At 44.9% G+C, this 14,825-nt stretch overlaps 1 protein-coding gene across 13 annotated transcripts in view; it reads right to left on the reverse strand.

The window, feature by feature from the left end:
- MYO9A (myosin IXA) overlaps positions 1–14,825 on the reverse strand; it is a 206,150-nt gene that overhangs the window by 43,962 nt on the left and 147,363 nt on the right. For 9 of the 13 annotated variants that reach the window (XM_027767790.1, XM_027767784.1, XM_027767785.1 and 6 more), the window contains 4 exons: positions 12,123–12,222; positions 11,424–11,639; positions 2,210–2,322; positions 939–1,081 (listed from right to left, as the gene is read on the reverse strand). In XM_027767790.1, coding sequence (XP_027623591.1) covers positions 939–1,081; positions 2,210–2,322; positions 11,424–11,639; positions 12,123–12,222 — 572 coding nt within the window. The remainder of the gene's footprint in view (positions 1–938; positions 1,082–2,209; positions 2,323–11,423; positions 11,640–12,122; positions 12,223–14,825) is intronic. The other 4 variants (XM_027767791.1, XM_014583739.2, XM_006167258.3 and 1 more) reach the window with 2 other exon arrangements.

Consider the following 14,825-nt stretch of genomic DNA (forward strand, 5'->3'; position numbering starts at 1 on the left):
GCGACATAGCCATTACGCTAACTGCTGGTCCCCTGTTGGCTGTTTTCATGTCACACTTCATGCCCCGAAGTTATGAGAACAGCTACCATAAATCCCCAGGCCCCTGGTAAGCACTGTCATAGAGCAATACTTAATACACAGCACCATGGTGAAGGATGTGGACTCTGGGGCCAGGAGGTGGCATGGTGCTTAAGGCGCTGGATCCTCTATCACTGACTCCACTGTCTGAATCCCAGGACCGAGGCTTGGAAATGCGTCAGGAGTGTGTGCATGCATGCCCCAGATCCTGAGAAGAGGGTGGAGGAGGAGGGACTGCGGCACGGTCTCCTCCGGTTAGTGATTTCTCACTGTCCTTCTCTCTCTAGCAAGCACACAGGCCCTATAGCAAAAATCTTAAAAAAAAAAAAAAAAAAAAAAAAGGCCGTGCACTCTGGAGCTGGACTGGGACTGCCTGGATTCCAATCTCAGCTCTTCCAGTAACTACATGTGTATGAATATGCAGTTCTCCGTGCCTCGGTTTTCTCGTCCATAAACTGGGACAGTAATCACGCCCACCCTCAGGAAGCTGCTCTGATGACCTGCTGAGCTTGCACGGACAGTGCCGTGTGCAGAGTAACCACTGCCAGTGCTATGTGCCTCAGTGAACGGGTCGTGGCTACATACTCACAGCTGAGGAGAGAAAGGCTAGCCCAAGATTTACAGAGTTCAGTCTTGAGGTGGCCACTGCTTCGCTGTCTCGCTCCCCACGTCCCTGGAACTCCCAAGACTGGTGCAAAGTAACCGTGGAGCTGTCTCAGTTAAGTCGTGGTCCCGCAGCCCTGGCCCTACCTCCTCACGCATCTATGCCCCAGGACTGCCACACACACTGCAGAACCGCAAGCTTTCAGAAAGGCCAGCCAGGGACTGTGACGACACGCCCAGCCGCGGTCCCTCTTTACCATCTGGAAAGTGGCGAGCCGGAGTCGCGTCGGAGCCAGCTGGGAGTGTGGAAGCCTCTGACTGCGTGGCAGGCCTCGCCCGGGGAGTCTTCTTCTCCCCTTGTCTCCCTTTGGCCCAGAATCTCATTTTAGCTCTCTGAGGTCTGTTTAAAAAAAAACAAAGGTAAAAGGTAAAAATGGAATTGGCAGGTCCAACTGTTCAACATTTCTATGTCACTTTAAGGTTTATACTTTTTCATGTATATAAGCTCATTTAATCTTCACATTTAAATTAAAATAAGATTAAATTACATTCAATCTTCAATTTCACATTTAAACTTTACTAGAAAGGTAATTTCCTCATCTTTAATATAGCAATAAAACTCAGAGAAGTCACATAATTCCCTAAAATAAAAGTTATAAAACATTGAAAGTAGGATTCTTTTTTGGAGAGGTTTTTGCTATAGGGCGTGTGCACTCTCTAGAAAGACAGAGAGACAGAAAGTGAGAAATCATCCCCTGGGGGAATGGCCATGCCGCAATCTCTTCTCCTCCATTCTCCTCTCGGGATCTTGGACACACATGCACACACATCCAGCGTTGAGTTTAAGCCACCGGGTCCGGGACTCGAACTGCAGTCAACTACGTGGGAGTCCAGCGACATAGCCATTACGCTAACTGCTGGTCCCACAGCTTGCTTTCTCACCTTCCTTCTCTTTCTCTCTGTTACTTTCTGGTGAACTAATGTGAAAAATAAATTAATTAATTAAATTAAAAATTCTAAGAAAAGGAGAAAAATTCCACGTGCTCTATTAAAAAAAGAAAGAAAGAAGGAAGGAAGGAAGGAGGGAGGGAGGGAAGGAGGGAAAGGAAAAGAAAGGAAAGGAAAGGAAAGGAAGGAAGGAAGGAAGGAAGGAAGGAAGGAAGGAAAGAAGGAAGGAAGGAAGGAAGGAAGGATTATTTCCTGAAAGTCCTTTCCAATTCCATTTCTAAAACAAGCAGGTCGGAAAAGAATTCAAGTCCGAAATGCAAGCCATTTTCAACCTCCTCTGGTCTAACCTCTCTTCTTTTACAACAGAAGCTCCTAAGTCACATGATGGTTTAGAAACGTCCCCAAATACGGTTATGCACACAACTATAATATTACTTTATATTTCCTCAAAAATTGGAAAACAAATTTAATGTCAAGACAACTTTCTTATCAATTATATATTTTTAAAAGGCTCATTATCTAACTATAGACAATTAAATAAAATTTCAGTATCCCCATTAGTTTCGTGTACACTTTATACCTTATATCCAAATCTGAAGCCTTCTGTCTCACTGCCAACTTCGTAATCTCCCCTTGAGACATAGCCTTATGAAGCTTGGCTTGCTCATCCATTGAAGAAGAGCGCTGTGATGTCTGTAACAATTACACGTGGGGGCTTTAAAAGCAAGTAAACATGACTGCACTATCATTAAAAGTCAAGTTAAAGAATGGTTTAAGAAACACAGCTGCTGAAAAATACACAAAAATACATTCAGAGAATCACTGAAATAAGAGAACTTACTAAGAATCTGTTAACTTCTTTCATAAGCCATCTGAAATAGGGACTACTTAGGTCAGTGAGAATGCTAAATAGGACCTACAGGTTCATGTTTTCCTGACAATTTAATGAAGACTCTCAAGTGAAAGGCAAGGGAAAGCCAAAGCCATTTAAAGACACAGAAGATCGAGGAGCTGATAAAATTAGAATGCTAAGTATTGTCTTTCACGCCTCCTTTTATTTGTTCCAAAAGGGATAATTACTTTTATGATTTAACTTACTATTATAAATTCTTATCACATCTAGTCAAGGATTTAAAAGAGCTAAACATACAAAGATAACAACCAAAGGACCAAAAATTAAGGCTAATCATCACCACCTCGGGTCTCAATTATAAACAATTTAGGCTATCAAAGTGGAACCTGAATTTTAAAAAAGAGTTATTTATTTAGTTAGTTCCATTTGTTGTTGTTGTTATTATTATTATTTTTAAAATTCGACCAGGGAGTGAAAAAAGGCAAGTGAGAAAGCAAGCCGCCAGGTCCAGGACTCAAACACTGGTCGGCCACCACGCCATGTGCTGGCTCCTAGAACCTCAATTTTAATGGGTAGTTCTTGTCCTGTTAGTTTGCAATTTACACTTCCACACTCGATTCCATTCTCAGTAAAGAAGTTCTGACCTAGTTAAGTCATTTCCTAATATTTTATTTTCTGTAGTTATGGTCATCTTTCTTAGCCTTTTGGTCTGCTTAACTATGGCCTTAGCAAAAGAAACAAAATATCCTAAGCTGCTGAAATGTAAAGAAGAGATTCTGCTCTGGCCAAGTAATAGGGACCTGTTTTGCCCTCTTGCCTGAAACAAATAGACAAAGTAACAAAAAGCAGAGTTTCAAGAACAAGTAGAGCTATCCCCGGGGACAGGAACAGAGCCGGGAGTCCTACAGCAGCTGGCTTACTGCCCAGAGATGGTTTGCAGGCTGTGATGCAGGGGGTGGTACCAGATGAGGCGTGGCACACTTCCTGAGCTGAACACAAAGCTCAAAGTCCAAGGTGACCAAAATGACAAGGACTGGGGAAGACAGATGCACAGAAAGGACTCAGCAGACCTGGCAGAGGTGGCCACCGGGCACTAACCTGCACACCCGTGTGGGAACACAACCCAAGTCAGGAAGACACTGCCTGAGGGTCCGAGGTAACAGCGGGCAGCACTGCACCAGATGGGGGACAGCACTGGCGACCAGAAGCCAGAGCACACAGTCCAATGGTTCTGGGGCCTGGTGAAGCACACAGGACTGCGCTGCACAGCTGGGAGTGACCAGCCCCAGCAGAGGACTTAAAAGAAAGACCTGAAAGGACCAAAGTGCTAGCAGGACTAAGCTCCAGAATGTTACTACAAACTAACCTTCTAAAGAACATCCAGCACCCAGAGAGGCAAAGTTTATAATACCCTGTGTACGATAAGAAAGGGCATGCAAAGCACTAGCGATATATAAAGAGACTTTTAAAAGTTCATAGAAAAAGGGAATTAGAAGATACAAAGTGTAAACTACTTCTCAACCTAAGTTTCAACAAGTTCAAGAGACTTTTGTGAGTGATGACAGCAGCCCTTGAGCCCATCCCCAAGAACTGAGGGTCCTGAGAATTTAACCATGAGTCTTTCACATTGTTAACTGAGGAAGAATGGAGCACTTTAAATAACGCTTTTTAAGATAAGGAAACAAAGGAACCAGCAGATGGTGTAATGGTTATGTCGCTGGACTCCCACAGTCACTCATGGTTCGAGTCCTGGACCTGGTGGCCTAAAACGGGGATCAACAGATGGGGTAATGGTTACACCACTGGACTCCACGCAGCTGACTACAATTCGAGTCCCGGACCTGGTGGCTTAAAACTCACACTAGGCACGTGTGCGTGCACGCCTAAAACCCTAAGAAGAATATGGAGGAGAAGGGACTGTGGCATGGCCATTCTCTCTAGTGGGGTGATTTCTCACTTTGTGTCACTCTGTCTCTCCGGCGAGCAGATGGGCCCTATAGCAAAAATCTCTCTCTCTTTCAAAAAAAAAAAAAAAAAGAAAGAAAGAAAGAAAGAAAGAAAGAAAGAAAGAAAAAAAAGAAAGAAGTCAGAGGGCACCAAATCAGGATTGCACAGTAGACATCTAGCGACACCCTATGAAAACACTCACTAAACCGCCCGTTTGATTAGCCCGTTTGAAAACAGGAATGCTGCTGTGGTGGAGATTCTGGTGAAGCTTGGCTGGGAGACCCGTTGTTAAAGCTCTGGCTCACTTTCTCAAAACATTTTCATAATAAGACACGTTATCATTATTGCCCCTGCCCCCGAAAGTCTGCAAGTATCTCAAAACCTGCCATCAAGACCTTTGCTCCTGACCAGCTCTTCCCCTCCGGGTGGCCCTGCTCTGACTGCTCTGTCTTCAGGAGCCCACTGGTAAAGCTGTGGATCGCCTCCTCTTACAATTCCTCAGAGAAAGGCTTGAGGATTCTGATCCCACTTGTCAAAAATGATCAAACTATACACTGAAGATCTGTGAGTTTTGCTGTACATATTATACCTCAACTATATGATAACAGTAACTATTCTAGCATTGCAGCTAACAACACACAATATTTTTAAAAAATTAGTTCTTTTTATTCATTCATTTATTTTCATTTGACCAGAGAGAGAGAGAGAGAGAGAGTGAGAAAGTAAGCCACCAGGTCTGGGACTCGAACCGTGGTTGGCCCTGAGGGAGTGTTCAGCGCCCCAGACACCATGCCACCTGCTGGTCCCCTAATACACAATTTTATGTTCAATCGTAACAGTAACGAAAAGAGAGCTATGGCCCTTAATGAAAGTTACAGGATTTACCCACCACCACCTATAAAACATTTCCTTAAAAAAGAAAATAAAAAGCAAGCAAGTGATTAAAAACTCTTGATCATAGGGACCAGCAGTTAGCGTAATGGCTGTCACTGGACTCCCATGTAGACAACCGCGGTTCAAGTCCCAGACGTGGTGGCTTAAACTCATGTCAGGCACGTGTGCGTGCATGCCCAAGATCCCGAGAGGAGAATGGAGGAGAAGGGATTGTGGCGTGGCCATACCCCCGGGGGGTGATTTCTCGCTTTCTGTCTCTGTCTCTCTCTGTCTTTCTGGTGAGTGCACGCGCCCTATAGCAAAAACCTCTCCAAAAAAAAAAACCCTTCTTGATCACTATGGATATGCATCTTCTGCATTTCCTGTCAAATGGTATAAAGTTATTTAAATAACAAAAAGTTACAATCAGCAAAATCCAGAAATGTGGGAAACTCAACCAAATGAATGACTATTTTTTTACATAGACTGTTAGAGGAAAAAAGGGAGGGCAGTCAGGGACTGCGGGTCTTCAGGAAGTCCACAGCTGGCCGCAGTGGCACAGGCGGGAGGCTGGGGCTGTGTGAGCCGAGGGCCGTACAGCAAGGTTCCCGTCTGTGGCCACGTGCCCGTAGTCCTGGCTGGCTGGCTGCTGAGGACACTTGGCTCTCTGTGTCTCTTTCTCATGAAGGAAATAAACTCAGAACAGAAAAACTACCTATGTCTAGGAACCTAACAGCAATGGAGGCTTCCTAAGTACAGCTATAATGACATAGTTTCCAAAAGTATCATCAGCGGGAAGGAAAATAAAACCACACACAATCTACACTTGAACATAATTAGAGAGCACATGATCTTTGAATTGTCTGCAAGCAGGAAAATAAACACATAAGTTATTTAAATGGCAACACAGCTCTCGCACAATCTCACTAGGAAGTTTTGCATAGAACAAGGGTCGTCCAGGGGACCAGCAGTTAGCGTAATGGCTATGTCGCTGGACTCCCACGTAGTCGACCGCAGTTCGCGTCCTGGACCCGGTGGCTTAAAACTCACGCCGGGCGCGTGTGCGTGCGTGCCCAAGATCCCGAGAAGAGAATGGAGGAGAAGGGACTGCGGCGTGGCCATCCCCCTGGGGGGTGATTTCTCACTTTCTTTCTCTCTGGTGAGTGCATGCTTCCTCGTGGTTGGTACATGCGGCCTTTGGAAAAAAAAACCTCACAAAAAAAAAAAAAAAAAAAGAACAAGGGCCGTCCAGGGAACACTGTGCAAAAGCAACAGAAGAGTAAAACACTACAGCATTGTGCTCGGGACTGACCTAAAATCCCTTCCAGAAAGAGACGGCTCACTTAATTGTAAAAATACAAGATTACCAGAAGATTACAACTGATTTCAGGGAAGAACTTAAAATTCATGTGACATGTGTGCACACGCACACGGGCGTGTGTGTGTTTGTTTATTTATTTATTTAGGTTTCGCTATAGGATGCCTGTACTCTCTGGAAAGAGACAGAGAGAGGAAAGTGAGAAATTACTCCCTGGGGAGTCGGAAGGGTACAATCCCATGCTGCAATCCCTTCTCCTCCATTCTCCTCTTAGGATCTGGGGAACACATGCATGCACGCCCAGTGTGTTCGAGTTGCTAGGTCAGAGACTTGAATCCCACTGCTGGCCATGTGGAATTCAGCTGCGTAACCTCCACACCGTCTGCTGGCCCAATCTTGGGTAAAATTTAAAAAGGAAATGAAAGCTATTCTCGGGAAAAAACTAATACAAACTTCACATACTAGAATCAATTAGATGCACATGAAGCAGATTGGTCAGAGAAAAATTCATTGCCTTAAAAACCTATCAACAGAAAGAAATAAACTATATTCCCAACTCAAAACCTAGAAAAACAAGAAGGTAAACCAAGGTATACACAAGGAAATAAATCAGGAGGATAAAAGCAGAAATCAATAGAGAACAAAAGTATAGGTAAAATAAATAAAATCCTGGTATTTTTGAAAAAGTGAAGACTAAGATGAAGTTAAAAACCCACCAAAAAAACAACAACAACAACAACAAAAAAAACCCACAAATCTACAAAATAAGCCATGAGGAAAAGAAAATACTCCGTGAAGCAAAGAAAATTTAAAAATGGTAAGATTACTTCCCAAATCTCTATGCAAATAAACCTGAAAGGTTGGATGAAATGGATAATTTCATAAGAAAAAGCTGTTTATCAAAATTGACCCCATTAGATAAAAGGCTTTATTTAAAAGATCAATTTCCCTAGAAGAAATAGAAAACCCGAGAAGGAACTGTGCCACAAGAAAGCACCAATCCTCAGATGGCTTCAAGGGGACATTCTATCAAGTCTTCAAAACACGGTCCCGACGGCGCACACTGCTGCTCCTGGGTCTCTCGGGAGTGGAGCCCAGCAGGAGCACAGAGCGTGTAGGCGACAGCGGGGCTGCTGTGTAGGGTGGCCAGTCCGTGTTCTGCCATAGACACTGCTCAATCCCAACCAGTTTCCCACCTTGCAAAACCCACCTGGAAGTCCCCTAGCCCAGTCGCTACAAGCACACAGAAGTTCTCTCCTGCCTCCCAGGAGACATTACTAAGAAGTCAAGATGGGGTGCCCCTCCCTGGAACAAACATAGCTTTGTTGGATTGACAGGTTTTCCCGGATGTCTTTGGTGAGTGGATGGTAGACAGAAAGAAAACTCAACACTGACACATACTTGGAGAAAAACAACTAGGAACTTAAGAAGTGACAGAAGTCTCAGGAGAACAATGAGAAATTTCGTTTTACTACCCTGGAGGGAAAGAAGACACAAACCCTGGAGAGCTACTGCGAACCGTCATATCCAGAGCCGACCTCAAGTCTGGGAAGAGCAGAAGACGTCACAGAGAGAAAACGCAGTGTTTCCTACCCTACTCCTCCAGTGAGGGACAGAAATGCTCTTCCTAACCCACCTACCATCCTGAACACCAAGAGGTTAGAAAACGCTATTAAAATACTGCGCAGGGCCGGCAGGTGGCTGGTGATTATGGTGCTAGACTCCCACATGGCTGACTATGGTTCAAGTCCGGGACCTAGTGGCTTGCTTTCTCACTTTGTCTCTGGTCAAATTTTAAAAAATAATAACAACAAATAAAATTAAATAATTCTTAACAAAATATTGCTTAACAGAAAATGTCATTTGGGGGCACATGTCAACATTGTGGGTCTAAAAGTTGAGTGGAGGCAGCAAACTATCAGTTACTCAAAGGGTGAGTCTGGAGTAAAAAGTTAAAGAAAACAAAGTCACTAAGGAGGGAAAGGACCCTCCCTCTCAGTGGGTAACAACAGATTTCTAATTAACCAACTCAAACGGTAATGCTCATCAAATCCCTTTCACGTCATTCATCTGTAACTGTGTATATCTTATTCAATCCGTTATGTCACAACTGGAAAGGTGAGATGGCTATTTCTTCCAAGGTTTTACAGTACACTTCTTAGCAAATATCCGAGTGACAGGGTCACTTAGTCCAGTTTGGGGAAAAAAAATCCAGCTTTTAAAAATCCACATGTCCAAAAATTAACTCCATTTAAAATCCAGAAAACATCTAGACTTTGAGAAAGCAGTAGATTACATTTAGAAACAGTAAGATTTCATTGACAATATCAGATCATATTAGAACATGACATATTTTCAAAATAAGACAGAAACGCATGTTAAATGTGTGCCTCCCCTCCCCAACCCGCAAAGTATCTACAGGCATCTTCTAGAAAGCAAAGCTCCTTCATGCAAGTGTCCACCATAGCTGAGTACCACCACCTGTTCTACAGAAGCCGTGAGGGGACAGTGAGGAGCAGCGGCTAAGGCTGTGCGGGGGTGCTCTACGCTAGGCATGCAGTGACGTCAAGCAGGTGACAGGCTAGACCCTGAGAGGAGCGGAGCAGAGTGCTCCCGCAGAAAGCCCGACTCCTGGCTCGCCTCTGTGAGCTCCCAGTGAGGAAGGATCTACCACGGAAGGACTAGGGTTTGTCACAAAGGAAACACTCAGGAACGGAGCAGCAGTTGCAGGGGCTCAGTTCTCCACAAACAATAAATCGAGGCCCACGCGGTAAAGCAGTCCTTTCAATTAAAATTAGGTTGTTCCATTACATAACCTCCTTTTAAAGCACTACTCGGAACAGAGGACGTCTCATCATTCACGACTCAAATACAGGGCGCCTCCCAAATGGAGCTGAATGGGGCCCTGTGGGAGAAGAGTGGGGCTCTGATGGCTCTAATGGCACCTGCGGTTCCACCTTCCAGCCTCCCGCAGCTGGCTCAAGGCAGCGACCCACGTGACGAGCAAGGGCATCTGTTCTGCAAGCTTCTGCCTTTATCACTGCTTGTTTTCTCCTCACAGAACAGTAACATGATCATTTTAAAACTGGGTCTATCTCCAACAAAAGATATTCTGGAAACTATAGGTATTCTGGAAATTATAAAACATTTTAATTAAGTAGTGCTCTGACAAAATTCAAACAGCTTAAGATAATTTATAGATAAAATGTTGAATGAATTGGGAACAGCAGGTGGCACAGTGGTTAAGGTGCTGGACTCCCACGTGGCCGACCGTGGTTTGAGTCCTGGACCCAGTGGCTTGAGACACACTGGGAGCGTTTGTGTGTGCCCTGAATCCTGAGAGAAGAATGGAGGAGAGGGGACTGTGGTGTGGCCATCCCCCTTGAAGGCTGGGTTTTCACTTTCTATCCCACAGTCTCTGGTGAGGACACATGCCCAATAGGAAAAATCTCTCTCTTCCTCAAAAAATAAATAAATAAATAAATATATATATATATTTAATAACTCAGAAAACAATTGCACTGAAAACAAAACACAACACAAATAGCACTGTACTAAAACTTGCAGCCCACAATAAACGGCCACTAGGCTGGAAGCTGATGAAGGAACGTGCATGGACACAACGCACCAGGTGCCGCTTCATCAGATCATGCCTGAGCTCATGTTGGACTCACGGGGCCTCATGCAAGGGGCTTTTGACAGGTTCATAGAAAATGCATGCTACGAAAAACCTACGGGAAAAATGTCAAAAATTATGTGTACCGAACTAAACTCATACTTTAATTCCATTTTCTACCAACTTTCAAAGTGCTCTTGTATTAAATACTTTCTAGGAAAATTCTACAATAAAACTCTCTACCTAGCATAGCCACAAGTACTTGTCAAACCACATACATACCTAACTTTGTTTGAGATGACAAAGTTCTACTCTTAGCCAAAAATTGTGCCACTTTATTCAAGTACAATTTCAATGTCGTATTTTGTGATTAGTACAAGTTCACATTAAATACAGTCTTCTACTTTATGAGGCTGGCTCAGGGAGTCACATTTTTGCTTACTGAATTTTTAAAAATTTATGTTTGGGGGGCCAGGAGTGGCACGGTGATTAAGGCACTGGACTTCCACATGGCCAACAATGGTTCAAGTCCTGGACCTGGTGGCCTACTTTCTTACTCTCTTTCCCCTGTAGAAAATTTGAAAAACTAAATAATTCTTTAAAAAAGAAACTTATGTTTATTTACTATTACAGGAAAATGGTAGTGGGTGGTGGTGGAGGAACAAGTTTAAAGGCAAAAGGCGAAAAACAAAAACAAGACCCCAAAGTAAAATGCATAGCATGTCAGTAAAAGTTCTGAATGACGCGACCTCACCCTGCTGCCTGTCCGTGCCCGTGGGGAGTATCAGACAGGGCACACCCTGCCTGCTTGCTGTCTGCAGCTGCTTGCAGAGCTCAGGTAAGCAGCAGCAAGAGACTATCAAACTCACAAAGCTTAAAATACCTATCATCTGGCACTTGATAGAAAAAAAGTAAGGACTTCTGCTCTAGAGCTTTTAAGATATAATATGGGAAGTCTCTACTAAACTAAATAACCCTAATGCTACCTAGTTAATGATTTCATAGACGTTAAGTGCCCTTTATGTGAGTCCAGTGAAATGAAGACTTCATTTTGGTTGCTGTGTTCCCTGAGGTTTCCCATGTACAAACCATACCAAGGGAAGAAGCTGCAGAGGTTAGCTTTAGATTAGCAAAGACTACTCCCATCAGATTTGCTTGCTATGTTTCTTAAATTGCTGTACAATTACCATTTCGGAGTCACTGTGAGACGCCTGACCCAGGCTGGGTACAGGCCCTAGCTCAGAGTGAGAAGCTTGATCAAGGGACAGAAGGGGCTCAAGAATGTCATCGTAATCATCTTCCTCTGTGTCCCCCTCCCCATCGGCAAAAGTACCTCTAGTCAAGAAATCGGAGCGCGTCCGCGCCATGCGAGCTTTCTTTTTATGGGCCGGTCTGGCAACCTGCTTGACCAAATGATAAAACAAATAACACAACAACGTCTGGGTTTCCAATGAAAGGCATCAGGAGGCTTGTGAATTTCTTGAAACATCCCTCCAACCCACTGTGCTCTTCCTACTCACAGAAGTGACAGGGATGGGCCAAAGGAATCCACAACGTATTACTACGGGCAGAGGGCATGGAAGCTAAAGGTACGCTGACCTACACCGCCAAGGAGGTCACCCCTCGCTGCCAAAAGTCACCAGATCCATGGCAGAAACTGCCTTCTTTTTCTTAGCAACTTTTTTGGTAAATATAATCTGCTTTTAGGCACTATCCCCTGCCTGGAGTATACCTGTCTCATTATAGCAGGCTAAGCTCACGGCTTCTTTCTCTAAAGCCCTTGGGAGTAAATGGATGGATGAGGTGTTCTATCTATGCGAAGAGTTCCCCGAATCACGTGCATCTATTTCACACAGCAGAGAGATAATATAAGATCCAACACTCACCTCTCCGTGGCCCAGCCCCACTAACTTCATGGGTCTCCTAGCTGGCTCATCTTGTTTGTGGAGCTGAGGGTTTCCACCGTTTAAGGACTCCTTATTGGTGCTTTAGATAAAACGACAAGATTGAGTTTTAATTCCCAGCTGATACTCCCATGACAGCAGTCTTCAAGTACTGCGTGAGTTATAACTTAACAAGCCAGATCAGAGAAATTCAGTCAATTCTTTGCCTTTTTTAGTTTCCATCAAATTCTCCAAATGTTTCATCTTAGACCATTCCTAAAATAATGTGTCATATTTTCGTCCTCTTACCTAGTTCATACTATTATCAAAATTCAAGGCTGGCTCTCGAGTCTAGTGGCTGAGGGAACTGGACTTCAGATGGCTAATCACAGTTCAGATCTGGAACTGATGGCTGAAAACATTCCTGGAACATGCGTGCATGCCTCACACCCCGAAAGAATGGAGGACTGGAGGCGGAAGGGTTATGCCGTGGTTATGCCCACTGAGGAGGTGGTTGCTCCCCTCGCATCTGGCATGTACATATGCTCTCTGGCAATTAAAAAGAGTATACACGTATGATCTGAATGACAAAGACCCTCTGATAATCACGGGGCATACCCCACTGTAATGACATATATTTAAGAACAGCAGCAGTGGGGCCGGCAGGTGGTGTGGTGGTTAGGGTGCTGGACCCCCAGGCCACCCACAGTGCAAGTCCCAGAACTGGCAGCTTGAAAATCATGCCAGGCACACGTGCACACGTGCCCGAGATCCCAGGGGGAGACTCGAGAAGGGCCTGCAGTGTGGCCGTTACCACTTTGGGGTGATTCCTTATTTTCCCTCTCTCTATCTCTGTCTGTCTCTGCTGAGTGCATGCACCCTATGGCAAAAAGCTAAAAAAAAAAAAAAAAAAAGGCCAAAAAACCAACCAACAAACAAAAGCAAGAATAGCAGCAAAATTAGCTTAAAAAAAAAAAAAGGAATGGATTAGATGATGAGAAAAGAAAAGGATCGAATCCCCAAGTATCTTGAAGAGTACTAGGCTTTTCAATCGTTATAAAACACCTGATAATCTGGCATCCTATGGCAAGGACACCTCGTTATTTTTCTTATACTGAGATGGCTCCTACTGGCTAGAAAATTCTCTCTACAGCTTACTTCCGTTGTCTTAGTTGTAACACTTGAGGCTTATACAATAAAGCCAACACTGGCAGAAAAAGAAACGGTCAGGTGTTACAGTGTTCCCTGGGTACTGTGTGGGGGGGGGGCTTCTACCGTTGAATTCTGCGCAGAAACACTCTGACGACACCTGAGGAGAAGCAGCACTTGCACAGACTGGTCACCTACCAGTGACCGAGACAGTCCCATGTACGTGAAATGGTGCAATTCACTGCTCATCTCTCTATAGCAGAGCTGTCCACTCCTTGAGAGTCATCCCTTACCTCCCACCCAGAGCTGGTAACAAGCGGGAATGCCAGTAGGAATCCACTGCCCGCCCGTTCAAAACCTCTCACTCGGCTCTTACCAATGAAGGCTCAGGGGTCTAGGAAGTTGCACTGCCCTTCGTTCCCTGTGCTAGTCCCTAAACACACCCACACAGCACTGCTCCTAGCTGAGGGCGCCTCAGACAGCTTCCCTTAGGACCTGTGTATGTCTGACCAGCAATCCTAGTTTGGCCAAAAGGACTCCCTCTGGCCACTAAAACTTCTCTGGTTGGGCCAGCAGGCGGCATGATGACTAAGGTGCTAGATCTCACATGGCCAACTCTGCAGTTCGAGTCCCAGACCTGGTAACCTAAAACCGCATCTGGTGCATGTGCATGTGCATGCGTGCCCAAACTCCCGAGAGAAGGATGAAAGAGGAGGAACTGTGGCAGGGCCATTTCCCGGGGGGTTATTTCTCACTTTCCTTGTCTCTGTCTCTCTCTCTGGCAAGTGTACACACCCCATAGTAAAAAAGCTAAAAACAGAAAAATTTCTCTTGCCACAGTTGAGCCTTCTGGCCTTTGATTTGTCCCCCAAAGAAAGAGACAGTAACTAACGGTGCCTTTGACGGTACCTGACCGCCCCACTAACTTTAAAGTCAAAGCACTTTCAGAGAGGCCAGGCCTGGCATGGTGGCTAAGGTACTGGCCAACCGTGATTTGAGTCCCGTTTCCAGTGGCTGGAGAGTCACACCAGGGTCGTGTACGCGCATGGAGAAGGGGATGCAGTGTGCCACCTCCCCTGAGGGTGGTTTCTCACTTTCCCTCTCAGCCTCTCTCTCTCTCTCCAGCAAGCTCTTGTGCCCTATGGCAAAAACAAAGATAACCAAAGAAGTTTTAGATTTCTTCGTAATTTTTTTATCCTCCCTCATTAAACAGATGCAGGTCACCATGTACTTATCACTATGGTATCAAAAAGAACAGTAACCTAGTATTACCCTCCTAATCATGAAACACGAGTCCCAGTCCCAGCTATCTCTGTATCTGTGATGCTGATAAGTCCCTTCACCTCCCCAGTGACCTCTTCCCTAACACATGGGAACTGGAGTGGATCGTCAGAGGTGTGTGTGCACCCCACGTGTACAGGAAGACCTCTGAAGGCAAGCTCAAGGCCTGCACATGTGAGTCCAACATGAGGCCAACGGCTGTGACCAAACACATCGCCTTCTCTGAGCCTGACACTGACATCTGTGGGCGGCCAGCCCTCACGGCTTCTGGGCCAG

The sequence above is a fragment of the Tupaia chinensis genome, unplaced genomic scaffold (genome assembly GCF_000334495.1).
Source record: "Tupaia chinensis unplaced genomic scaffold, TupChi_1.0 Scaffold144682_1, whole genome shotgun sequence".
NCBI classification, from domain to species: domain Eukaryota; kingdom Metazoa; phylum Chordata; class Mammalia; order Scandentia; family Tupaiidae; genus Tupaia; species Tupaia belangeri.